Source organism: Acanthopagrus latus, chromosome 5, assembly GCF_904848185.1.
Source record: "Acanthopagrus latus isolate v.2019 chromosome 5, fAcaLat1.1, whole genome shotgun sequence".
Taxonomy (NCBI): domain Eukaryota; kingdom Metazoa; phylum Chordata; class Actinopteri; order Spariformes; family Sparidae; genus Acanthopagrus; species Acanthopagrus latus.
Genome location: NC_051043.1, coordinates 2368990 through 2395043, shown reverse-complemented (window position 1 = coordinate 2395043; position 26054 = coordinate 2368990). Strand labels below are relative to the sequence as shown.

At 39.8% G+C, this 26054-nt stretch overlaps 1 protein-coding gene across 2 annotated transcripts; it reads right to left on the bottom strand.

Annotated features, from left to right (window-relative positions):
• Window positions 1–63: 63 nt before the first annotated feature.
• rabl6b (RAB, member RAS oncogene family-like 6b) lies at window positions 64–25755 on the bottom strand. 2 transcript variants are annotated; one of them, XM_037098705.1, is made up of 17 exons: window positions 25604–25755; window positions 23269–23626; window positions 23003–23137; window positions 22633–22680; window positions 22404–22433; window positions 21960–22012; window positions 21707–21795; window positions 20940–21080; window positions 18707–18812; window positions 18277–18380; window positions 17082–17470; window positions 14177–14330; window positions 11921–12124; window positions 5473–5734; window positions 5059–5245; window positions 3271–3329; window positions 64–3181 (listed from the first exon to the last, which is right to left on the bottom strand). In XM_037098705.1, the coding sequence occupies exons 2-17, from the start codon at window positions 23396–23398 to the stop codon at window positions 2996–2998; spliced, it is 2277 nt and encodes a 758-aa protein (XP_036954600.1). In that variant the 5' UTR covers window positions 23399–23626; window positions 25604–25755; the 3' UTR covers window positions 64–2995. The 2 variants fall into 2 exon arrangements, with proteins under 2 accessions (XP_036954600.1, XP_036954601.1); XM_037098706.1 differs by lacking the exon at window positions 22404–22433.
• Window positions 25756–26054: the final 299 nt, after the last annotated feature.

Here is a 26054-nt window from a genome sequence, read left to right as displayed (position 1 = left end):
GTCATGGTGATTTAAACTTCTGAGATGAAATCCCTTTAAAAACACGACGCAACAAATGTTCTGTCTGAAGAAATAAGTTTGCATTTATTGGACAAACCAAACATAGGCAAACTCACACATAGTGTAAAGATGGAACATGTCATGGGGTGAAAAATAAATGAAGGGTTTCATTCCAAAATTCCATACATCCATTTGGAAAACATATCTGAAAGACAGTATTTTTGTGTGCATATCTACTCTCAGAAATGTTACTACTTTAGATTATTTCCCATATCAGATATTTCCTGTCAATGTTATTTCATAGGATTTCAGTGACATTGTTTCCACATGGTATAATATCGTTTCTGGAACAAAGCCCTTCAAATATATAGATTTATTTTTATACTTTATACATTCTTTTCCTGCTGTACACTGAAGTATCATGCTTTGCTTGAAAGTGTTCTATCAGCATTTATCCTCAATCACATGACAAAGACAAAAAAGAGCATACAGTATTCAGGATCAATGCTGCATAGTTTCAACTTTGGAATATCAAACATAATTTCTTTGTAAACCAACAGCGTGTAACCATATGTGTATGGTAGTTGGAAACCGTATGAAACCTGTCTGTTGTCTAAAAATACACATCATTTCTCTTGTGATGCAAGAGTGCTTCACTTATTTGGTGATGGAAGATATGGAAGATACTGCACTTCATCTCTATCATGAGCAGACAATTTGAGGCATTCAACAACAAAAAAAAATAACGTGAAAAGTTTACTGGTTATATTTCCTTAAAAAACAGTGGAAGTAAACCTTGAATGTATTACAGGAGAAGGTTAGGAAATGTCAACACCTGTAGCCCATTAAAAGCCTCATCATGTTTGACCATTGAGGACAATTTCGGCATAAATCACACAAACAAAACCCTGACATTTTGCAACAAAACAAAATAGAAGCAATAAATAACACGAGGATAAAACAATGAGAAAATCTTGGAAATGTTACTTACAGAGAAATATATGAGAAGTCCATAATATTTCTTTGTATGGATGGTGTTTTTCTGTCTGATGAGAGTCGAACAAAAACAAAAGACAAACAAATGTACTGATTCACTGCAATCTTAGAACAGGCTTCAAGGATGGTTGGATTCCGTTTGACCCCCCCCCCAAAAAAAAAGGCTTCGACAACAACCTTAACCCAACCAAGCTACCTAACACTTAACAGTAAGAACACTTAAAATGGTTCACGAGGGTAGCGGCACATCATTCCCTTATAGTGACCTCCATTAAGGCAACTGCAGAAAACTTGAAGCAGAGAAGGTGGCTGGTAAATTAATTGCTACGTTAAATTTATAGGGTAGGGAAGTAACTCGTACAGGCTATTTTGACCTGCAGATGAAATTATATTATCATCAGTGATGACTTGTTCACTGTCAGAGTGGCTTTGGTGGTTTTGTCAGTTTCAGAATGTCCATACTAAGCCGGTTAATGATTGCAATGCTGTGAAGAAAAAAAAAACATCCATATCAGTATCAGAACACTGAAAAACCAGGAGAATGACTAATGCTGGGTTCAGATTCCACACTATTTTTGTCTCTCAAAAGGGTCACTGTCACATTAGGCATACATTCTTACTGGGACTTTGCAAAAGGACAACATTATGTACAGATAAGACTCACTGTTCCACCTGACACACAATTAGGAACAAGTCATGGTCAGTTCACAGAAGTCTTTTCCCCCCGCTAAGGTTACAACTGTGTATGAAGAGTGCACTGTGGGTAAAAATCATGGGACACATCATAGAAGTAGCTAAAACAAGAAAACAAATCATATTTTTCGAAGTGCATTGAGGTGTCTCAGACTTTTTATTCCCCACTACACAGTGGAGAATAAAAAGTGCAACTGTCAGGCCCAATGCTAATTTTCACTCCTGACGCCATGATATGTTCTCATCTTATCAAAGTTCTCACCTTCTTTATTCTCTGATTACAAACAATCATCTGAGCCATACAGCCCACACTTGGTGAGATAGACACAGCCCGGTTACTCTGCCGAGTCTCAGCTGTTAATAACTCCGTTATGTCCTCTGTCTGACAAAATCTACATTCATACAGGTTAACTAGGAGCCCTGCATTGTATGATCAGCTGTATCAGCATTAAAATGAGTGAACACAGAGCTGACTTGGCTGCCATACAGCCATGTGTATATCACTTTGCTGATTTCCAAATGCTATTTTTTTTTCTGATCAAACCTGAAATGCACAGCCAGGATTTTAAGGCTTACAACTTCTTCAGACCATTACTGAAAAGATCTGATTTCAGGAAAGATAAATGCATGCCTGGTGTGGATGAAGGACAAAACAAGCTTAGTGTGGACATATTCCAGGTGTGAAATGGGGGAAGTTATTTCCTTTGTTGGCGATGGACAGAGATCTTAAATCTACTTACTCTGAATTTTTCTTCAGTGTTCATAATTAGAGACACAAGACTAAATCTGCCATTAAACATTTAAGCAAACAAGTAGGAAAGAAAAGACAGAACACTAGGAGTCAGTCGTCACTTCTAGCATGCTCTCAATTACTACACCAACCAACCAAACAAACACTCTGACAAAGTGGGAACCGTATTTACAGAGCTGATTTGGAGTGGATCACTTGCAGAGTGTATCAAATCAAAGGAAATATTAAGCAAACATATTCAATAATCTCAAAATACAAAGAGCCAATCTGTGGCTAAGCGATCATCAAATTTTAATGTCACGAGTCACTACAGTACTTATGGCTCTCCATGCCATTTCTCCTAGCTTGGAATGGAAGTGACAGCAGTAGTGCAGATAGGGGAAATCAATCAGAAGGAATTGACAGGTACAGAGTCATTGGGTATTTGACCTGGGAGTTGTCGGTAGCCTTGTGTATTGCGTATGGCTTGGAGATGCTGCATTATGCGGAGGTTTTTGAATAACCACACACCTCACTGCTGTTCTGTGGCTCCATTTCCTCATAAAACAGGAGCTTTTATAGTTCTTCATAATCACCATCATCTCTTTTAACCGATCCTGCTCCCCCACCCAGAAAGTCCTCCAACTCGTCCACTTCTGTTTTCTTGGGCCGGGATTTCTTTTTCTTTTTCTCATCTACTACTGCAGCTTCATCTTTTTCCTTTTTCTTGTGTTTGTGTTTCTTCTTGCTCTTTTCATCTTCCTGAAAATCAAATGACACAATTTTTTGTATTGATATTACTGGTTTTAAGACACATTACTGCTTACAGTATATAACAGCAACAACTTTACCTCTTTGCTTTTCTTCTTCTTTTTTTTCTTTTCTTTGGAGGAGTGTTTGCCTTCTCTCTCTGAAAAAGGAGCGGATACATACGGATGTCTTTAACATGTTTTAAACCACCTCTGCCAAGGAGCTTATATTTTCAGCAGTGTCTGTTTTTTGGATGGTTGGTTAGTCAGTAGGATTACACACAAGCTACAGAAAGGTCTTCCACTAAAATCAGATAGAGGGTCTATTTGATCTATCATCAGGTTATCAGATAGATCTCTTTTTTTTTTTAAAATTCAGTAGGGGTAGTTCATCCAAATTTTAGCTAAGTTTAATTCCTAAATACTTCATTCCCTTAGGGACCATTTACATTTAAATTTTCCACCATGTGTGAATAGCATGATTTGGATAGAGGCATAGCCTCAGACTTATTACAATTGATTGTATAGCCTGAAAATTTAAAATATAATTGAATGGTGTCCATCAAATGTGGTGATGAGGTAAGGGGGTTACTCACCACAGCCAGAACATCATCCGCATAAAGCAATAGTTTGTGTTCCTGTCCTCCAACCTCAGCTCCCTTAATGTTATTATTCATCCTAATACTGACTGCTAACGGTTCCAAGAAAATTATGAACGGTAAGGGGCTCAGAGAACAGCCCTGACCGGTCCCTCTGGAGAGGCCAAAAACAATATTATTATTATATTAGTTATCACTGCAGCTTCTGGGTCCTTATATAGTATCTTAACCCACCTGGAGAAGCATGGACCGAACCCAAGATGCGTCAGGGTGGAGAATAAGAATCCCCACTCCACCCTGTCAAAAGCCTTTTCGGCATCCAAGGAAATTGCAGCTATTGGCACATCTTTTGACTGACTCAGCCACATTAAATGTAACAATTTTCTCATACCATCTGTAGAGAATCTATTTTTCATAAAGCCTGTCTGGTTAGGATGTATAATGTTGGGCGGGACTTGTTGTAAACATAGGGCCAGCACCTTTGTTAATATTTTACAATCTAAATTGAGCAAGCAAATGGGTCTAAAATTGGATGGATAGATAGTGGAAACGTCTGTTGCCACAGCGTGTAGTGTGGCGTTCACTTTAATAATTTCTGCGAACAGACTGTCGAGACGGGGTGGCGGCTTGCCATTGTCATTACTGTCAGGTTGAGCATTGCTTCGGGTGGACACGCGGCCCGTGCTCTTGAAATACTTGGACGCTGACATCTGTAATTCAGTCATTTGCTCCGACAAAAAGGACTAGGGCTCTTTACTCATTCAAATGGCTTAAAAACTTAAAGGACTGTGACTAATAATAATTTGCAAATTCACATGTGGGAAGGTGGTGAGTCTCTAACCAGCTGCCATCTTGTTCGCTGCACCCACGTGACTCCTCGGTTATCAGATATAGCTTAATAAATTTACCAGATTTATCTTGCCGGGATATTTTACTTTAAAACAAAATATATTCAAAAAATGCATTTTAATCTAGCAGTCACTCTCCCAATGAAACTGTGATTATGTACTTGTATATGTACCTACGGTTCTATTCATTCAAGATTATGACACGTTCTTGGATTGAACATGATGCTGTCTTGCACTTTCAGTCATGTGGTTAATGATCAAGTGGAGATTTTTGTCCATAGGACAGAATTAGTCTAAATGTGGGGTAAAAAAACAAGCTGTTGCAGTCACCATTAAAGACTGGGAACACAATCAATCATTTGTGGATTTAAGTGTGAATCCAATTCAAAATGTCAACTGAGTTACAGTTACAGAGTCACAAAGACAGATGTTTCATGACTTGCCTTCCTGCTCCTCACTGCTGTCTTTGGGAGCAGGAGCCTCTTCTTGGATGCCAAGGCCAAACAGGTCGGTATCATCCTTGTGTCTGAAGGAGATCACAGTGGGCTTCAGAGGTTCTGGCACCTTGGCTAACTGCGTGTCATCATCAGAGAGGTCAGACAGAAGCTCATCTCTGACTGGAAATGCATCCTGGGAAGAAAGGGGCAGTCAAAAATCACATGAGAAAATGGTTCGATTTTCCCAATAGAGACTGAGACTGAAAAATTAAGGATTCTTAAGAGGCAGTGTGACAGAACTGCAATTAAAATATTTAGTAGTACTAGCGACTCAATTCCAACAATTGCATTAGAAGCTCAGGGTCTCAAAAAGAACAGTTGGCATGAATCTGCTGCGATAAAAAATCTGTTCAACTTTACCTTTGCTATTTTTGGTGTGTCTGATGCTTCAGACTCAAAGTCGGGATCATCCATGACAAACGAGAGCATCTGCTGGGCTACAGGAGCCTCGGGGTCTGTATCAGAGTCCTCAGCTTTGGGTGTACTTCCCTTCTTTTTGCCTTGAGGTCGGGCTGGCTGTTCTGCTGCCGGAGTTAAAGTGAGGGAGATGGGTGCTCCAGCTTGGCCTCTGGGCTCTGGAGCTTTAGATGCCACCTTTGGTTTTGTGATGTGGATCACAGGTCTGAAACAGTGATAAGGAACATTTGTTTACCTTGAAAAATATGAGTATTTGATTTTATATGTATTGTAGATTTTTTTTTACATTTTTACACATACTTTGGCTGCAGCAGCAGCAAAATCATGGAAACCAAAGGGGGGTTAGCAACCATCATGGTTACAATGTGCTTAACAGTGTGATTACATAAATCCTCTTATCACACTAAAACACTTAATGTGGCAGACTGAAATCCTTCACAGCTCATGCCATGCATTTGTAATATGATGCACTAAGGTTTACAGTGCATTGTGATTGGTTGTGTACAAAGTCTGGGCACTATCCAGTAACAATGAAGAAATGCTGTGTTTACCACGCACACTTTACTTCTGTGGGCAGCAAAGTATATTTGGCAACCCATTTTAGCATTTCTATTATGTTTTAATCGAGAGAACAATGCTGTTTGCAATCGATTGACTAGTGGATTAGTCTGCCCTCGCTCTACCCCTCCAATCTACTGACATTCTCAAGTGCTTTGCAGAAAAACAGAGAGGGAGTGAAACACACACACATAGAGACAGACAGACAGAGAGAGAGAGAGAGAGACATAGAGAGAGAGAGAGACAGACAGAGAGAGAGAGAGAGAGACAGACAGAGAGAGAGAGACAGACAGAGAGAGAGAGAGAGAGAGACAGACAGAGAGAGAGAGAGACAGAGAGAGAGACAGAGAGAGAGAGAGAGAGAGAGAGAGAGAGAGACAGACAGAGAGAGAGACAGAGAGAGAGAGAGGTCCTCTGGTAATAGGTCCCTCCTGTGAAAACAATGATTGTGATGTCTTGTATCTTATTTGATGTAGGCCTTGTTATGCTGTTGTTTTGTACAAGCTAGTCAGTGCACATGGTTGTTGCAATATCATTCCATACCATGTTCGTTTTGATAGGCTGCATCATTAATGACAAGCAGGTGGCTCACCTGCTGTTGTGAACAGAAATCTAAATGCAAGCAGCACTAAGGTGAAAAACAAACAACAGTATAATACAAAAGTTTTTAGGACAGATACTTCTATTGCTGCTCTGACAGTTGCTATTTTTTGACTTCTGTGAACCTGTAAAACAAAGAAAACAGCAACCATGAGCTGTCATGTCATCAGCTGTGGTATAAGTACATATATCAGGGTCTTTAATATGGTGATTCAAACGTTTACTGTTTGTTTCTTCAATTTTCCAAGTGTAACATTATATGTACTTAATGTAATGATTCCCTCATATTAATATGATTAAATATTTTTAAAAAGTAAGGAAAAATATTGCATCACCCCGTGCCCATTATAAAGGCATCTCAGGAGGTCATGGCACTGACTTTGGGAATGACTGCTTTGAACTATGGTATGATCTCATTCCACAATAAGCTGTAAGTGAATGAAGGGTTAATTAGGGCCTGAGCAAGGAACCTGCTGTCGTCGTGAATTTCCACTAGGTAAAGCTATAATAAAGAAAATGCCAACATGACAACTAACATGACAGACCACGACTACAACTTAAATGCCCTCCGCAAGGCTTGTGAAGACAGTGACATTGAAGACATCGAGGTGGATGAGAGTTCCTCCAAAAAAAGTAAGATTAACCCGACTCATACACCAATTAAAAGCCCAAACCCCAAGAAAATGAAAGAGAAAGACAACAGTGAAATAGACGCCGCCATTCTCCCTGCAGTTCAGGCTCTGACTGGGAAAGTGGATGAACAGACTGAACTATTAAAAAAACTTGACAAGCGCATCGAAGCTAATACTACGGCCACAAGAGAAAACAAACAAGAAATTATTCTGCTCAAGAAAAAGATTGACGAGCTCAAAATAGAAAACAGCACGCTTAAAACTGCAACCGTGGAACCTGAGACTGACCGGTCTACCAGAAAAGGATGGAGAAAACACAAGAGAAATCCTCATCGGGATTCTCACCAGAGTTGTGCCTCTATCTGTGGACCGGCTACGAGACACCATGGACACAGTCCACCGCCTGGGTAAACATAACATGGCGGCCGCCTCTAACAATACGCAGAGGGCAATCATTATCCAGTTCGGGATGAGAACCGTACGGGATGAAGTCTGGAAAAAAATCGAAGGAAGCGCGAGTGTGTAGTGAGATGCATATTCGCTTCAGAGAAGACTTCTCCAGAGAAGATCGGGAGACTCGCTCCAAGCTGTGGCCACTAGTCCAGGAGGCCAGGAAGAAGGGGAAGAGAGCGTTTCTGAAGGAAACTTCAGATTGACAACCGTTGTGCAGATCCTAATTGAACATCTTTACATTGTTACTATGGTCCATAAAAGGTACCGTGACAGTTTGACAGTTTATAAATGTTCAGATACTTCAAGGGTCGTTGCAATAAATGTTAATTTTGAATTCTGATAGGGACATATCACCTACTCATTCCTGCGCATCATTTTCTTCACACACACTTGCTATAGTGAATGTTATCCTTTTTTTCTTTAAATACTAGGGGATTAAAGAACAATGTAAAACGTAAGGCAACATTTCTTTTTTGTAAGGAGCAAAAGAGCAACATTATTTTTTTCCAAGAGACTCATTCTGTGGAGGCGGACACAATTTTTTGGAAACAACAATGGGGTGACTGTGTTTTCTTCAGTCATGGGACTTCACATTCAGTTGGAGTAATGATCCTGTTCAACAGGTTTTCTGGAAATGTAATTTACCACACAAGTGACATCAACGGACATTGGCTAATGATGGTGATTGAGTTTAATGATGTCAACTATATTTTGATTTGTGTATATGGCTATAACAGAAGGACACAGAACAAACAACTTTATTCTTCCTTGAGCAAGATGTTGGAGGGATGGAAAGTGACCTATAGTACTGACAAAGTCATAGTTGGAGGAGACTTTAATCTGGTTCCTGACTTATGGATGGATCATCTCCCTCCAAGAGGGCAAAGCCATTGCTATGAGGAAATCATAAGTGAATTTATCACTAAAGGTGATTTAATTGATTGTTGGAGAATGATAACAACCTGATAAATGAGGTCCTGAAATGTGACCACACATTTACTGATACACAATCACTGTACACAACTACAAATTCTACTGTTACAGATGCTCAAACCTTTTGCACCAATAATACCTTCACACATTTCAACCTATATTTACCTACCGTTTTTTGAAAATTAGCAACATATCGCAAACCTACTTCAAACTCCTCCCAGGCGATTTCAACGATTTGCATGAAACCTTGCACACAACATCAGTGGACACTCCTGACAAAAAGTTATAAAAAGAACTTTGATAGCCCAAAGAACACTGAAGTTGTTAATTAACAGCTTCCTGCAGATTTTGTTCCAAACAGAAAGTGTTGCATATCTCCACACTGGTGTGCCCGAAAGACATGAAACTCAGCTTACTACTTCCCAATGAGCCCCTGCCTAAAATATTGGGCGATGGCTCTTAGATGGCGCTCTTTAAAATGAAGTATTTTGTATCTTCATATCCGTTGCTGTGATTAACACAAAACTTGGTAGAATTATTGTCAATGCTATCCTGAGGATATCCACTGAAGGTTTTACCGATCCACCACAAGGTGGCGCTCTGGTCCAATTTAATATTTGGCGCTGTGCCCATGCCATAACACGTCATGAAATTCACTGGGGCGGTGTAGAGTGGCCCCTGTAACTCACACACCAAAAATGACCAGCAGGTGGCACTATTTTCAGCAGTTTTGGCCCATAACTCCTTCATAATATGTGGCACATTTTTAAATCTTATATCTGCATGTTCTGTGAATTCAGCTGAATAGTGTGATACAGTCCAGTTACCACAAAAATGTTCATAATTGTGTTCCATTGCCCGATGAGGGTTTGTGCAACATTTGGTGCAAATTGGCCAATTGGTGGCACTCTAGTCGCAATTAGTGTGAACGGAAGTAAATTGGAAAATCTTCAAATCCTCTTCAAAACTTATCGACTTTCAACCCCTTCTGTGTGAAGGCGAGTTATCGCAGTCCTTCCTTCCTGCTGCTGTCAGACTATACAATCAGCACTGCTCCCAATGGCCTATGGACCTCACCCTGTACCCTGCACAGTGCAGTATGTCTGCACAAGGTCACTTATGTTTTTTTTCACCCATATTTATTCCATATTTATTATCTGTATTTAAAATCTACGTTTAAAACAAAACAAAACAAAAAACTGCTGTTAATTTTGCACTATACCATGTAAATATGTATATATGTCTATTTCTTCCTATTTTTATTTTATTGCTTGTTTTTGCTATTGTTTCTTTTTTTGTAATATTCTGTCACTGCTGTGACAAAAAAATTTCCCTGTCTGGTCAGAAGACCTTGAACTATTGGGCACGTATTCAACTTTTTAAAATCTTTAATGGTTTTGAAATGATCACAGTTTTAGTTTTAAGGATTTTTAGCTTTTCTTCTGATTTTATAATGGGTGCATATTGCATGAGCTACAGTGCGTGACATCATCGCTAGAGTGGAGCGCAGCTAGAAAAACTGGAGAAAAAATTCTCCTCAGCTTGATTTTGACCCCACATCTTTTACTTCATTCACATAGACAATATATACGTAGAAATGTAGGAAATCTTATTGGCTTTCAGCTGATGGTCTTATTTCAGATGTAGGACTTACACTTTTGGATTGAGAAGCCCGAGAGCGACAAGCACTCCAGCAACTCCTCCATAAGACGCATGTTAATTTTGAGCCTAAATTCATGGAGGAGAGCAGACGGTACCTGCTTTGTGTCTCGTTCTGGTGCCCTCATTTTTCACTCTACAGAAATAAAAAAGACATCACAGAGTTCAGCAATGTCTGTTACTCAATACGTGAATGTTTTCAAAAATGGCAGGAGTTTGGGAGGCGTTTTCCCATTCATTCTAATGGGGACATTTTCAACTTTGGTTCTGTTACTGTTCCAGCATATGTGCAGCCAGAGAAACTGTTCACCTTTGTAAGCTCTTTCAGCCCTCTTACTTTTCAGCTTTTACAAATATTCATCCTTCTGCCTATTCAGCTTCTTCATACATTCAGCTTTATGTTCAGCTGGAGAAACTGTTCAGCTATAAAACTGTTCACTTTTTTAAGCTCTTTCAGTCCTCTTACTTATCAGCTTTTCTGCCTTTCAGCTTTTGAAAAATTCAGCTTTTTCTGCAAATTCTTGACCATTCAGCCTTGCTAATGGACACAAACCTCTGTTTACCAATTGATAGAGTCACACAGTGTACTCCTCTCACTATTTGTTCATTATGCAGATTGCAGGGAGTTCTTCTGACTTCATAATACATTGTTTAATACCGGAAGGAGCAGCCCACAAAATTATAAGGGGAAACCTTCCTCAATGGAAGGTGTTGCGTGGGCAAGCCCCGATAGCAGCATGCCCCGAGATGTGTGGACGGCAAGGGCCTGTTCATTGCTGCTTGCAGCTTTAATTCTTTACCTTGTATTGGCGTAATATATCCTTTTCATGGCTGACATTTTGACTTGTCAAAGCAGGAAAAGCACAGCTCTTACCAATAATGTTAGTGATGGCTTCATTCTATTAAGTTAACCAGTAAGCTGCATAAGTGAGTATGCATAATACCAGAGCCCTCGAATTTGCTCACCTAAATGAAACAAAGCCATCATTAATGTTATAAATTCCACCTTAGCTTTTCTTGCTTTAACAAGTAAAAAAAAAAACGGCAGTTAAAAGGATCAATTAAATCAACAGAAATAACAATTAAAACCACTCGCACTTTAAACTTTCTCTTTACACTCAGTGTACGGTTCACCGATGGCTGACAGTCATTGACCACTGAGCATTCTACTACCGTAACATCAGGATTTAAAAGCTGCCCTGTGCAGAGATGAAGACCCTTCATCTTGCCCAGCAGGGATGTGAGAGTTGATGTTCCTTCACTATTGACAGGAGACAGAGCTGGGTGAGAAAGTTGGAGGTTGCCGTCAGAATTATAGTAAGAAGAGGTGTTGACTACAAGCAGTGAGTTAGTAAGCTGGTGAGGTTTAAATGTTTAGTAGTTGACCCTGAAGAGTGTTTTATTAAAGACTACTGTAAAGTCTCCCATAAGTGTTCAATTGGGATGAGATTTGTGAAGGCCATAGCATATGAATTAGATCATTCCACACTTTTGCCCCATTTTCTGATATGAATGCATAAGGTTTTAAAGTAATCCCATTTTAAGAAAGAACTTACGCTTTCAGCTCAGCTTCACTGTCCAGGTCTTGGTCATGTGTAATAGTGGGGGCTGCTGGTACCCCCTCTTCCTCATCACTGGTCAGAGTGATATCTTTGCTGGGGGACAGGGTCCTAGGCTGGGGAAGGCTGGGCTCACTGTCATCAGGATCAAGCTCATCCTGGAAACCTGACACCATGGGGTTTCCTCTGCCTTCACCATCACTGGGAAAGAGAAAGACAAGAAAACCTTTTTACCTATACTCATTTAACTCTTTATCTACTGTTAGTTCATGCGTGAAAATCTAATGTTGTTTCAGGTCATATTTATGTCAAAATGTAGACAATTCTTAAGGGTTCACAAACTTTCAAGCTCTACCGTATTGCTATTGTAAAAGCAGACTAAGCTCTTATTGAGTTTGTAATGAAGCTTACTGAATGTTAATTGTACTTATCTGTGGTTATTTTCACTAAGATAACAACTGCTTATATTTCATATCTTCCACATCCATGTTATGCTTGTGGCCTATACTTGTAGCATAACACGCTATATGTTCTAAGAACCTAACCTTATTTCATTTGCACAGCATGTGGATTGCATATTCATCTCAGTAATGATAAAAAGTGATTACAGCTTAGTCTATGAAAAGAGATATTTAAAAGTGGTGGTATTCATGCATCATTTCTTTGTGTACTGTCCTAGTCACAGGCCTAGTTTACATCCACTTGTAAAAACATGTATGTCATGGCAGTCCTCAGTTCCAATGATTTCTACAGCTCTCATTTTTCTGTGATGAATGAGTGGAACATAAACTACTTTCACAAAAAACATTCATGAAGTTTGATTCCGTAATGAATCTATTATAGGTCTTCTAAAACTGTGACCAAATCTGCTGCGTCAAAAATATACATACAGTAACTTAAAAGATCATTTTTGGTGATAACATAAAGTTCTGTGAATCAAATGTTCTCTGTAGCATGGCCCCTAACTTCTTCTGACTGATAACAGCTGGTGACTTTTCTGAGTCCATGTTAATAGGGCTTGTTCGATACAGCCACTTGACTCAGCCACAAACACAACAATGGGAAAGTCTAAAGACTTCAGCATTGATCTGAAATGGCTCACATTGATTTGAACAAGTCAGGAAAGTCACTTGAGCCATTTCAAATCATTTACAGGACCAAAGATCAACAGTACATACAACAGTTATGTATCAAGTTCATGGCACAGTGGTGTCACTGCCATGATCAGGAAGAAAACACAAACTATCACCCGCTGCTTAGAGAAAATTGATCAGGATGGTCAAGAGTCAACAAAAACCACCAAAAAGCAAGTCTGCAATGAATCAGAAGCTGCTGGAAGACAGCTGTCAGTGTCCACAGTCAGTAACATGACTGAGAGGTTATTGTGTTAGAAAGAAGACCTTGCTCCAGACGTCGCACCTTAAAGCTTGACTGAAGTTTGCTGTCGATCACATGGACAAAGAAAAAAACCTTCTGGAGGAAAACTCTGTGGTCACATGAAACAAAAACTGAGTTGTGTGACCACAATGAGCATCAATATGTTCAGAGGAGAGAAGGTGAGGTCTTCAGCCCCAAGAACACAAGACCTTCTGTCAAGCATGGTGCTAGTAGTATTATGCTGTGGGGATGTTTTGCTGACAGTAAATGAAATAATGAAGAAGGAGGGTTATCCCCAGATTCTTCAGGAAATCCTTGACTCATTAGCAGAAGATTGGATCTTTTTGCAGTTGGGTGTTCAAACAGGACAATGATCACAAACACACAAAACTGGTAAAGGAATGGATCAATCAGGCTGGAATGAAGGTTTGGGAATGGTCTTCCCAAGTCCTTACTTGAACCCCATGTGGACTATGCTGAAGAAACAAGTCCGTGCCAGGAAGCTAACAACTTTAGCTGAACTGCTTCTGTCAAGATGAGTTGTCAAAAATTCAGTCAGGACTGCCAGAAGCTTGTTGGTGGCTATTTAAAGCAACTAATTGAGGTGAAAATGTCCAAGGACAATTAACCAAATGTTAGAATTACTGCTTGTATATTTTTGACCCAGCAGATCTGCTCACATTTTAAGAAGAGACATAATAAATTCAGATTTGAACCAAACTTCATGAATGTTTTTGAACCTAATCCACATTATTACATGCACTGCATAAAACATAATACATTACAGTTTATGTAGAAAAATCAACAATGTAAACAAATACTGACTTCGTCCCATTGAAGAACAAACCAACTCAAGAGGTTTCATAAACATCTCACCTGTCACTGTCAACAGCTGGAGCTGGTGCACGCTGAGGCACCTTGGTCTTCAAGGGCAGGCTGTCCTCCAGGAAGCTTTTATCCAGTCCATCATCTGGCACAAAATCATCTACACTCTGCACCTTAGCAGGACATACTGGTGCAGATGGGCCCTCTGAGGACAGCATAGAGCCAGATTTATGTGAGTAATGATCTAATATATTCACTTTATTGAAATCTGAAATTAAAAATGTCAGCATTGACTTTGAAAAACATGATGAGCGCACGTTCAGCACGGACATTAAAAGTGCTCTTTTAACATAAATGATGTAATTTTAGACAACAACTTAGGCAGCATTCTCCTTTCAGGGTCATGGCTTGGCACTGATGCACCTGTTATTCTCACTGAGGCTTCCCCACCAAATTTTAACTTTTTATCTTCTACAAGAGGGGGACAAAAAGGAGGTGGAACTGCATCAATCACTAAAGACACCATGTTGTCAAATGAAGTCTTTTTTAACAAATATTTATCATTTGATTTTATTGTTGACAGTTTTAACCATAAAATAAAATCAGCGCTGGACTCAGTGGCTCCACTTTTAATAAAAAACATTAATACAAGACCTACACCCCCGTGGAGAAATACAGAAACTAAAAAACTCAAGAGAAACTGCAGGAGTGCTGAGAGGAGATGGAGAAAATCAAAGTTAACCATTCACCATGAAATTTTACGTGGACACCTCACAACCTACAATAATGCAGTCAAACAGTAAGGAATCTCCCATTTCCAAAATTGAATCGCTGAATATACGAACAACCAAAACTTCCTCTTCTTCAGAGACAGCCCTTTTAAAGATTTTTAACGACATCAGGTGCAACTTAGAAAACTTAACCAAAAACTCACAGTCTTGGTACTACTGGATCTAACCGCCTTTTTAACCAGGCTTTTAACTGAATCTTAATTCCTTTTATGCCGTGCTAATCAGAGCACTTGTATTTATTCATTTATTATTTTTTATCCTTTTTACTGTTTTAATCTCTCACGTTTTAGCCTTTAAGCATTTATGTTTCAGTCTGTCGTGTTTTTAGCCTTTACGCTTTTATGATTTAGTCCCTCGTGTTTTTAGCTTCTACGCTTTTTGCCTTATTTTACTGTTTTAGTCTGTCAGTTTTTAATCTCCAGTGTTTCCTCATGGGGCCCTGCCAGACTGGGGGTGGTCTCTGGTCTGGCTGTGGGGGTGCTGTCTCATGGACAAGGGCTCTGCACCTTGATGTGGCACTTTGAGATACTTTTTCTGTATGAAAAGCGCCATATGAATAAAGATTGATTTGATTTGACTTGATTTGAAAAATTAGAGAGCTCCCATCACAGGACTGCCATATGTTGCCTTGTTCATTACACACAACTCCAGTGGAACAGGGAAATCACATGATAATCCAGACCCAGCAGGTCCTGTGATCATATAAAGCTCTGCATATCTCAGCTTCTAAGTGTTGAGTCTTGTGACTACTTGCTGTGGACTTAGTGAGTTTCAGTTACGACTGAATAATCCATTCAAGAGCTGATATGGAAAATAAAATTCACCATTTCGAATTGCTGACCCCCCAACTGTTGTAGAGGAGATCATCAAAGAAAAGCTGCATCCTCCTTACATAGCCGTCAACTTTATAGTTGCAATACTTCTATTTGCTTGAGTCATGCTGAATCATGCCAAAGTGAGTAATGGCAAAAAAAGAATGCCACTTGCATCATTATCTCAACAGGAATGCAATTATAAAGTTATTAATTTAGACTTGAGACCGATTAGGCAGCTTTCTTATTGTGAGAATTGTCTCGTGGAGACAATGTGGAGAGATGATAAATCACATAAAGAATTACTACCCAGCCCTCATTGTAAGCTTTTAGAAATTACATGGTAGACATAACAATGATTGCTAACCCTAACACCATTCTAAAGCCCTTCTAAGAAATAGCAAACAATTTACCGTTTATATCTGAAAAATAACATTAGATTATTGTTATGGTTGTGTGTAATGTTACTATTTTTCTATTGTACTGTAATTCTTATCTTATACATTTTTAACACTGCGAGGGGTAATCTATAGTCGAAAATACAGAATGATCTCCAAATGATGAAGACTTGGCTCATATTCTATAGTTTTTTGGACTGATTACATTTTCTTTGAGCTAAGGAAATGAAGGCAAGTAGGAGAGATAACAACAGTAAAACTTTTAAAAACAACATATACTTTCCTCATACTGCATATGGCTTCAACTCAGCACTGTCAACCACAAGGTAGGGTCACTGTATGCTTCTTGTGCTGGTCACAATTGCATGCATCCATGCACCTGATGTTGGCACATGCTGTATGCATGCAGTCCCTTGCTGATGACAAAAATTGGCTGGTGGTCACACAGACCAATATTCTTCTGTTGACTGAACAACTCTTGATATTGCATTATCTGCTTCTCATTGGAGTGAGGGTCCACTATAGCTAGAATATGAAACACACATCAAGATGTATGGCACTTCAACTGTGGTGATGGTAGGGCTGCAATGATTGGTCGACATAATCGATTATATTGACAATAAAAATTTGTCGATGCGAAATTTTTGTTTCGTATTTATTATTATTATTATTATCATCATCATTTAAAAAAGATTAGAGCCGGAGCAAATCGCTTTGGCACCGCTAGTAGAATGCGCACCAGAAGCAGCAGCAGAAGAAGACTATGAATGATGGCGGAACATGTTGAGGAACGCAGGAAAGTGAGACCAGGCAAGTCCAAAGTGTGGGAACATTTTTGGGCGGTAACCTCCTATCTTCAATATATGATATTAAATTTACGTGCGACTCTGTAGTAGAGCTTAGATGGGGCCCAAGGCCTAGTCTTTAACTGCTTGAGTAATGTGTAAAATCTCACCTGATTGAACAGCGGTAGCTTCAGAAGCAGGAGGTGAACCAAACCAGCGGGAGATGAAGCTGCGTTTCTGCGGTGCCAAAGACCCAGATGCAGCTGAGGACTGAAGGTGTTCAGGCGACTGGGCTGATGGCTTTGACTCAACAGTTGGTGAAGCAGCTGCAACGCTAACCACTGCCAGCGGAGGCGGAGGGGAAGAGGCAGACACAGATGGCGACTGTGGGAGCACCTGGGAGGGAATAGGGGGTTGAGGGGTGCTGGGGCTAGAGCTGCCTGTTGAGGCTCCACTGGGAGGGACAATGGGGGACTGGGAGCCTGAGGAGGGACTCTGACCATTGGCTGGACCAGGAGAGCCATAGCCCTTACTGCGAGACTCCAGGTTCTCAAGGAAACTGCAGAAATCACAGCAAAACGTGTTAATAAACTTAAATAATATCTGAGGGAAGATTTCAAGTGTCCTGATGTTGACTGGTGTTATAATCATCCCAAAACATGCTATAATCAGGTTCACAAAGAAACACAGAACACGTTGAAAACAACTTCACAAATTTGTTTGTCAGAACATAACTCATTACTATAACAAGACATTTGCAATACACAGTTATGTTTTCTTGATTACCTCAAGTATTTGGCTGGCCCAACATTAACTGCTCAGACCAATGTGCAGAAATGTGACACTATACATCACCATACTGAAAGAGAAAATTCTTCTCTTTGGTGTTGGTATTATAGAAATTGTGTAATTTGGCTAACTCATTGCAAACCTAATTTGGTAAAATGTTGCATGTTATTTGGGAACCCAGAACAGCTTTGGACCATCATGTAATATTGGGCTATATTTAAGCAAAGTGTCACTTTGTGAGAGTTTAATTTTGAGAAAGATATTTGTGACCGAAATGCTGACCTTCAGAGGTAAGAAATGTGAGCATAAATCACTATTTTTCAGTGGAATTGACTCTATACAATACAACCTTAAATGTTTGAATTGCTGTGTCTTCTGACAAATTACAGATCTGGTAGGTTGGGTCTGCAGTGTGTCCCCTGCCTCTGAACTTCATTCCCAAGAGCAAGGTCGTATTTCTGATGTTCACCAGAATATACCATGAGCACACAGTAGACTAGATCTGCACAAGAAAACTGTCCCTCTAAGGGCTCAGTGCAATAGTTATCTGAAAGGAAGAAAAAAGGCAAACAGTACATTTCATAGTTTTGATCTTCAGTCTCCTGCTGGACGCAGAGTTCCTCCAGGGTGGCATCCATGTCTAGCTGGTTGGTCTCCAGCTGCCTAAGGAGCGTCTCTCTCTGCACACAGACGCAGACACACGCACACACACACGTTTTATGAAGTGTTCGCCCCATCCTTGCTTGTGAAAGCCTGAGCCTTCTGATGATGCCTCTTTCATACCCAAGATGAACCAGCTATATGAACCTGTTCACCTGTGAAATGTTCCAAACAGGGGTTTTTGGAGTATCCCACGACATCTTTTGCTTCCCCTGACCCAATACATTTGAAACTGTTGCCATTTAATTGAGAATAAGCATATATCTACAAAAATCATTGAAGTTCATGAGATAAAATGTTAAAATATATTGACTTTGTATGTATGACATGAAGGACAAAACCTAACCTGTAGCTGCAGGAAGGGGATGTTGAAAAACCTGTGCAGATATTTCAAGCCAAACCCATTCTTCATTGAGGATTCAGCATAGTGGATGTAAGATGATCCCATTGGTCTGCAAAACACAGGCATTACCAGTTATCTTTCATGACAACTATGCAGTAGATTTGTTTAGTAATTGTTGTTTCTTTATTCTTTTGTCAGTGTTTACAACTTCAGTGAGATGGAACTAGCTCTATCTTCTCAGAATCAGAAATCCTTTAATGTCCCGCAGATTTGTTTGTCACAGCAGCGACAGCAGCGAGTATTACAAAAACAGAAACATATTACAAGAACAGAAACAATAGCAAAAATAAGCAATAAAATTAAAAAGGGAAGAAATAGACATATACACATATTTACATGATATAGTGCAAAATTAACAGCAGTTTTTGTTTGTTTTTTTGTTTTGTTTTGTTTTTTTAAATGTTGATTTTAAACATAGATAATAAATATGGAATAAATATGGGTGCTAAGGAAATTGACCATACAGAAGTGACCTTATGCAGACACACTGCACAGTGCAGAGTACAGGGTGAGGTCTATTGCTATTGGGAGCAGTGCTGGTTGTAAAGTCTGACAGCAGCAGGAAGGAAGGACCTGTGATACCTCTCCTTTACACACTTAGGGTGTATCAGTCTGTTGCTGAAGGAGCTGCCCAGTGCTGAGATAGTGTCCTGCAGGGGGCGGGACTCCTGCACCAGCAGCGATGACAGCTTGTCCATCATCCTGCTCTCTCCCACCACCTGCACTGAATCAAGAAAATCCCAGGATGGAGCTGGCCTTCTTGATAAGTTTATCAGTCTCCTCCTGTCTGCTGCCAAGATGCTGCTGCACCCGCAGACTACTCCATAGAAAATGGCTGATGCCACCACAGAGTCTTAGAAAGAAGTCAGGAGTGCCCCCTGGACCCCAAAGGACCTGAGCTTCCTCAGCAGATACAGACTGCCAGCTACTTCCAGCGCCAGTATTTTCTGATACCGTACTGTAATATTTATACTTATGTCATAGGCTGCTTATTGACTTACTGATTTGTCTTCTATTGTAAAGAAATACTATATTTATTATTTGTTTCAAGAGGGGAGTTATCTAAGTCAGAGTCCTGCACGGGTGAAAAATAATGTACTGTGTTGGACACAGATGCAGATCGGATCGGACGCCTGGAGAGATGGGTCGGGTTTTACGATTGCCATTTTTAAGGCACTTATCATCAGTCATTATTAGTGACACAAATGATAAGCATTTATATTTCATATGAGCTCATTCATGCGTGCTTGCGCCCTCCCAGATCTCCCATTGCCCACGCTGGCTTACTTTCATTTTTAAAAATTGCATCCGTCCAATTTTCCTTCGGGCGTCGGTACCAATTTATAGCAGGTCGGCTTGGGTACGGAATGTAATTTGTGATACTGTTGGAAAAACGGGTTGGATGGGGTTTTAAGCATGGCGGGTTCGGGTGGGTGCGGGTTTGCAAAATAAGACCAGTGCAGGACTCTGATCTAAGTGACCATTTTAACCATCTAGCTAAATATCAAGCTAAATATCCATCATACTCGTTAACGTCAAGGACTGCGGTGGAAGACAAATAAATAGGAAAAATATTTCCTTTCTCTAACAATGGATTTATTTATGTGAAGGGTTTTACATCAAATCGTATTTTTTTGTGAACAAACTAGATGTTTCTGATACTTTTCAACTCACCGTAACAGTCAGTCATGAATGACATTTGTCATTTTGTAACTAATTCATGGCTGCTTTGGAACGACACACAGACCCACCATCTGTCACCGCGTGTGTGTGTGTTTGTGTGTACGTGCGAAGTGAGGAGCCTCCGACCGTGTGAAGCGCACTGCTCCTGGTCCAAAAACAGCTTCATATTATTATCATTTTTTTCACTAATACAGCCCTGAATTAGTAATGCTGAAGTCATTAAAAGTGATGAAAACAAAAGAGACTGACTGAAATGTCAGTATGCGATGGAAAGGCAGAAATATTAATCAATGTATGGGAAACACTGAATTTCTAAGGCGTGGCGGCTTATATTTTGTGCGCTACAGTCAATTACATGTAGAGGAAACCCTGCAATGACAACAAAGTATCTTGAATCAACGTGGTTGCTGTCAAACTCAAAATCCATCATCACATCAGCTTCCATCACAGTGAGAGTCTTATCATTTGACCGTTTGCTTAAGTGCTGATCTACCTGTTAAGTCCAGCAATCAGGTCTCTTATATCATCAGGAAGGATGACGCGATGCTCGCCCATGTCCCTGTGGTTTCCCAACACACACACTGGCACATGGGTGGGTACTTTGGGCAGTTCCCTCAGGATGTAGTTAAAAGTCCTGCAGTTGACAACATTGCAACAAAGCATCAATCATGGGTGGCTGAAGAAAACTCAAAAGGAGCTTAAAAAAACTGTTTAATGGAGGTTTTAAATTATCAATTAATTCTCTGCATCAGCATGCTGCAACATATTTGAAATGCTCATGGCTTATTGATGTGTATTTTTACAAAAACAATGGAGCTCTATGACACAGAGGAATAAGACCTATCAGGCTTTGATACAGATACAGTACTCGGTGACAGAATACTTAATTGTTGGTTTTGGGGATGTTGTGTGATTTGTTGCATATAAGAAAAACACAGAATAACACGAGACGGATGCTCATCACTGTATGCGCTGACCTATACGTTTTTTGTAATGTACAGCTGAGAGAATGGTATAAATACAAACATAAAGTGTCATGTAAACAGTTAGAACAAAAAAAATCTATTCATGCCCTCACAAATGATGCCAAAAATAGCAATGTTTGAAACGTGTTTTAAGGTTTGTGCCTTTGAAGCGGAACAAAATCCACTCTTCACAGCCGCATGCAGACTGACTGAAACCTTATCTGTCCATGCATACTGTAGCATTAGTTCACTGATGAGACAGCGCTGGCACAACAACCAGACAAACAACTCTTACCACTGCTTGGTAATGTCAAACATCATGATGACTCCATTACAGTTCTTGTACACATCCAGGAATTCTGCATCCAGGGCCACCTCATCTGACTACAACACACATATTCAGATTAAACAAATGTATTCATAACAGGATACAGGACAGAAACATACATTTTTGATCATTTACAATATATAACGACTCTAGTCAATACAATCACTGACCCACATACTATAAAGACAGCTTTTTTTCCCAAAACTCATGCGATAATCACCTCTTGGGGCTCATTCTCCAGTTTCAAATTGTCTCCACGCTTTTTGCCTTTGCCTGTATTGACAACAAATTACAAATGTTGAGTTAAGACAGGCTGAAAAGAAAATACTTCACACTTCACAGTTTATTTGCTTTATTTGCTTTATGTTGCTTTACGTTAGTCTATCATGAGTAAATCGAGCAGAGAAGCACAGCCGCTTTTCCTATGGAAAAGCATCTTGCAGCCTTTAAACACACGTTATCCTTTAAATACAAACTGCTGGCATTAAATCAGTGCTCACACGGTGCAGATGCTCAGGCTTTAGCTAAATACAGCAGAAAACTCAGCCACACAGGGAAGAGCCAAACCTTGAGAATATTGACATTCAGATAAGTCTGGGACAAGGCGGGGCAAACCCACAGCACACAGGCGAGTTACATTTCTACACACTATTGTAGCGCTCACCTACACCTTCAGGAAGAGGATATTTTTGGCCTGAGATAAGTGTGAGAGAGGTGTAAAAAAGACAACATCAACAGTGAGAGCAGAAAGCAAACAAGCAACCTAGCATCCATATAATCTTATGACGTACTGTAGCAGGCTGACTGCAGTAGACAGAAAAAAATGTCACTTCTTATAGTGCCTCAGTACAGTAGAAAGTATGGTTTTTTTTGGCATGTGTGTCAACACTCACCTTTGTCTACCACGTCCCACACCTCTACCTTGACCACATCATCAGTAGCTGAGATGAACAGAAAGGGCATTTTCATTATTTGTGTTCTAGGGTGGCATAGTTATATCATTTCAAATGCAGGAGCTTCAAAGTGCACTAGAAAAGGAAGCAGTGATATTCTCTGTTTGGGACTAACACAAATACAGGACACCTACTCTAAAAAAAACGGTTAGCTGAGGCTAAATCTAAATACACACTTTCTCATTTTACCTTGATATGGAGCCACTGAAATAAATCAACAAACAGTAGATGTCAAATATTCAACAAGATAAAGAGGTAACCAAAGCCATGGAGATAAGACCAAACAAATACAAGAGTTGCAATGACTAACTTTTGTAATTCCAGTGGATACTTGTGGCTTGGATCTCCTGAGTGGGCAGGTACTCCTCCACGAACTTCTTGCCCTGCAGTCGATGCCATAAAGTACTCTTTCCAGTGTTTCTATCGCCCCGGATGACTATTTTCACTTAAGAGGGAAAGAGATTGTACATGAAGTTCATCAGAAATCAACTGGACTAAGAAGCAGTCTTCTATAAATGATGAGACATACATATTTGACTTCAGAAGCCTGTTCGCTTGATTGACTGCATAACTTACTATTATATTGTACCCCTTTGGCGAACCGTCTTTGCAGACTTTGGTTCATGGATTGCAGGCCAGCTGGAATATTCTTGTCCCTGAGCTGCCCTGGCTCTGATCCCACCAGCTTCTTAAGTGCTGAAAACATCTTGACGGGGCTTCAACAGCTTGTACAGCTACACGTTGTGATATAATGGAACTCCTCTGACAATTCCTCACACAACAACTGAAGGGAAAGTGTAAGAGTGTATCCTAATGTCTGAGAAAGTTATGGCTCCATGCTTGGAAGCCAATATGATGCTTAATCACTAAATACTGACTCTTCTTTCTTGCCAGTTAGAAGTGAAGGTAACTACCATGTTGTTCTGAGCATCATCTGGGGAAAAAGCAGAGAAACACAGAAGTTATGTTCACTTTCAAGGTTTAGGAAAGATGCAGTTTCATGTCTTCATTACAAGGTATGGGAGAAACGCACTACCAGATTTGGTGACTTAAAAGAAACACACATCAAACAATTTACAACACAGTGAAACTGGTAATCTGAATTTAAAACCACCCAATGGAGCAGTGGCCATTGGTCGTGTCCAGGGTACAACTCCAGATTGCAGTCAGTGCCTTGATCAAGGGTAATGACTTGAGAATTAACCTAGTATGCATGTTTTCTCATTCCTTGTAAATCCCACAGTTTCCCCGATTATCAAAACATGGTCAGTGCTTCGATCAGGAGTTGGTTCCCAGGCTTTACACTCGCTGCCAACTGTTCTTCTGGCATGGGTGGAATGCAGAGTTTCACTACATTGTAAGGTAAAAAAAAAAGACTCTTCTTCTAAAGTCGGCTGTGACCGAGAACTGCAGCACACAGACGGCAAACCAATCGTAGTTTCCAGTGTGAATATTTAATGTTCCACATGGGTTCAGAGAGGAGGAATAGAATCCTCAGATTTTAACACCAGGTTTTCCACACTTTTTAACATCATCTTCAATGACTTTACAATGACCTCACAGAACAAAACACAGTTTGAGACACGGATCAAGGTTGATTACTGTCACAACACTGGGAACTAACAAGCTTGATTGAACCTCACAACAACTATGAGAAACAAAGGCTTACATGTGTGAACACAGAACTCCAGCGGACACACATGCAGACAGTCCAATAAGTCTAGGGTAAAGCAAATAGCATAACTTCTATTCTTGCACAAACACTTCAGATGACCGCTGTCTATTATTGCTAACCAACTTTTAACGTGCATACCATTACTATCATCATACTATCAGACTGTGTAGATGCAGCAGCTAACTTGTTTATGTCTGATATATTTATTGAAAATGTATTCACTGATTCCAATTCATAGCCGAGAATATACTTTTTCCATTATCTGGCAGGTTTCCCTTTTTTTTATCATGTATCCCCAACATACACATATTTTCATTCCAAAACATATTTTTATATTATCTTTGTGTGGTATATAAAATTGACAGATTGTGGGTGTATTTTCCCATCGTGATTCTCTGTGAGAACTACAGGAAATACCTTCTAACAGCAATTAGAAGTGCTATTTACATAAATCTTCCATCTGGGTTTTTCAAAGATTGTTAGTTATTCATTTTCATGGAAAATCTGAGGGTTGGTTTGAAATTCAATGTGATACCAGTACATGGCACACAAACAGGAGCTGCATTTGGTTATGTAGTCAAATGACACTTTGAAAACGAATTACATAACAACATATCAGTAGCTGACTCTTAGATTTAAAAGTGAATCATAAGGGTCACATTACAGATTCGTGAAAGATGAGCTGACAGCAGCATCACAGCATGTTTCCATGTGTCAGTAGAATCCTAATGGGAGCTGTCACAGTGTCCCAGGAGGTATTACATTATTCACCATCAAGATCAGCTTTGTCTTCATTAGACATCACCGGTTCTATACTTGTCTGTGCTCATCTCTGTTCAGGAGAACCCGGCCTAATTTTAAAGCCGAACCGTGCAAAATTGTAATAGCAACAACACAGCGTATGAATTCATTTTAGGAGCGAATTTCCCCTTTAACCGTATCCTGCTAGAATTAGCTGACTTAGCTCTTAGCTCAGTTAAAAGAGAGTTGTACCGAATCTCTGAAGCAAAGTAAAAGTCAAAATATTCTATGGGCATGCCAAGAACAACACAGGCTTTGAAAAGGGACGAGGCAGCCTACCCTGACTAAAAGGTAACGTTATCCTTCGGCTCTGCTTTAGCTAACATTAGCCATCCAGCCGATATTAGCTTAGCTTTTCACCCTGTACGCTCAGTGACATCAACAGCAGCTTAAGTGGGTGTTTTCTTCCAGGTGATATCAGCTACTAATACTCACGGTTATTTAATAAGATAAGAAATTGAAGCCCCAGCATCTTTTTCTCTAAACATCTGTCAGACCTCCATCCCGACAGCGATGTAGCAGCAACATTCCTTTGCAAAAAAACAGCTACAGGGACTCAGTGTCAAACGTGACACAGACATGAACCACTTCCGTTGAAACTTTCATAATAAAGTAAAAGACTGATGGATGATAACAGCACAAACGTGAAAACTAACTTTAAATAGATAAAACTCATCAAACGTTAATTTAACACTATTTCCAATTTACGTCAGAGCTAGTCAATTGAGTACCACACCTGAGTATTATTCATGTCACATAGTTATACTTGGTTACTACTTGTCAGCTCCAGAATTGTCCTAGATATGCTGTGTATCATAATTACACAATCAAATATTTTCTCTCCAAATCCCTGTTGTACTTGGTCATGTATATGGTTTCAGCTTTA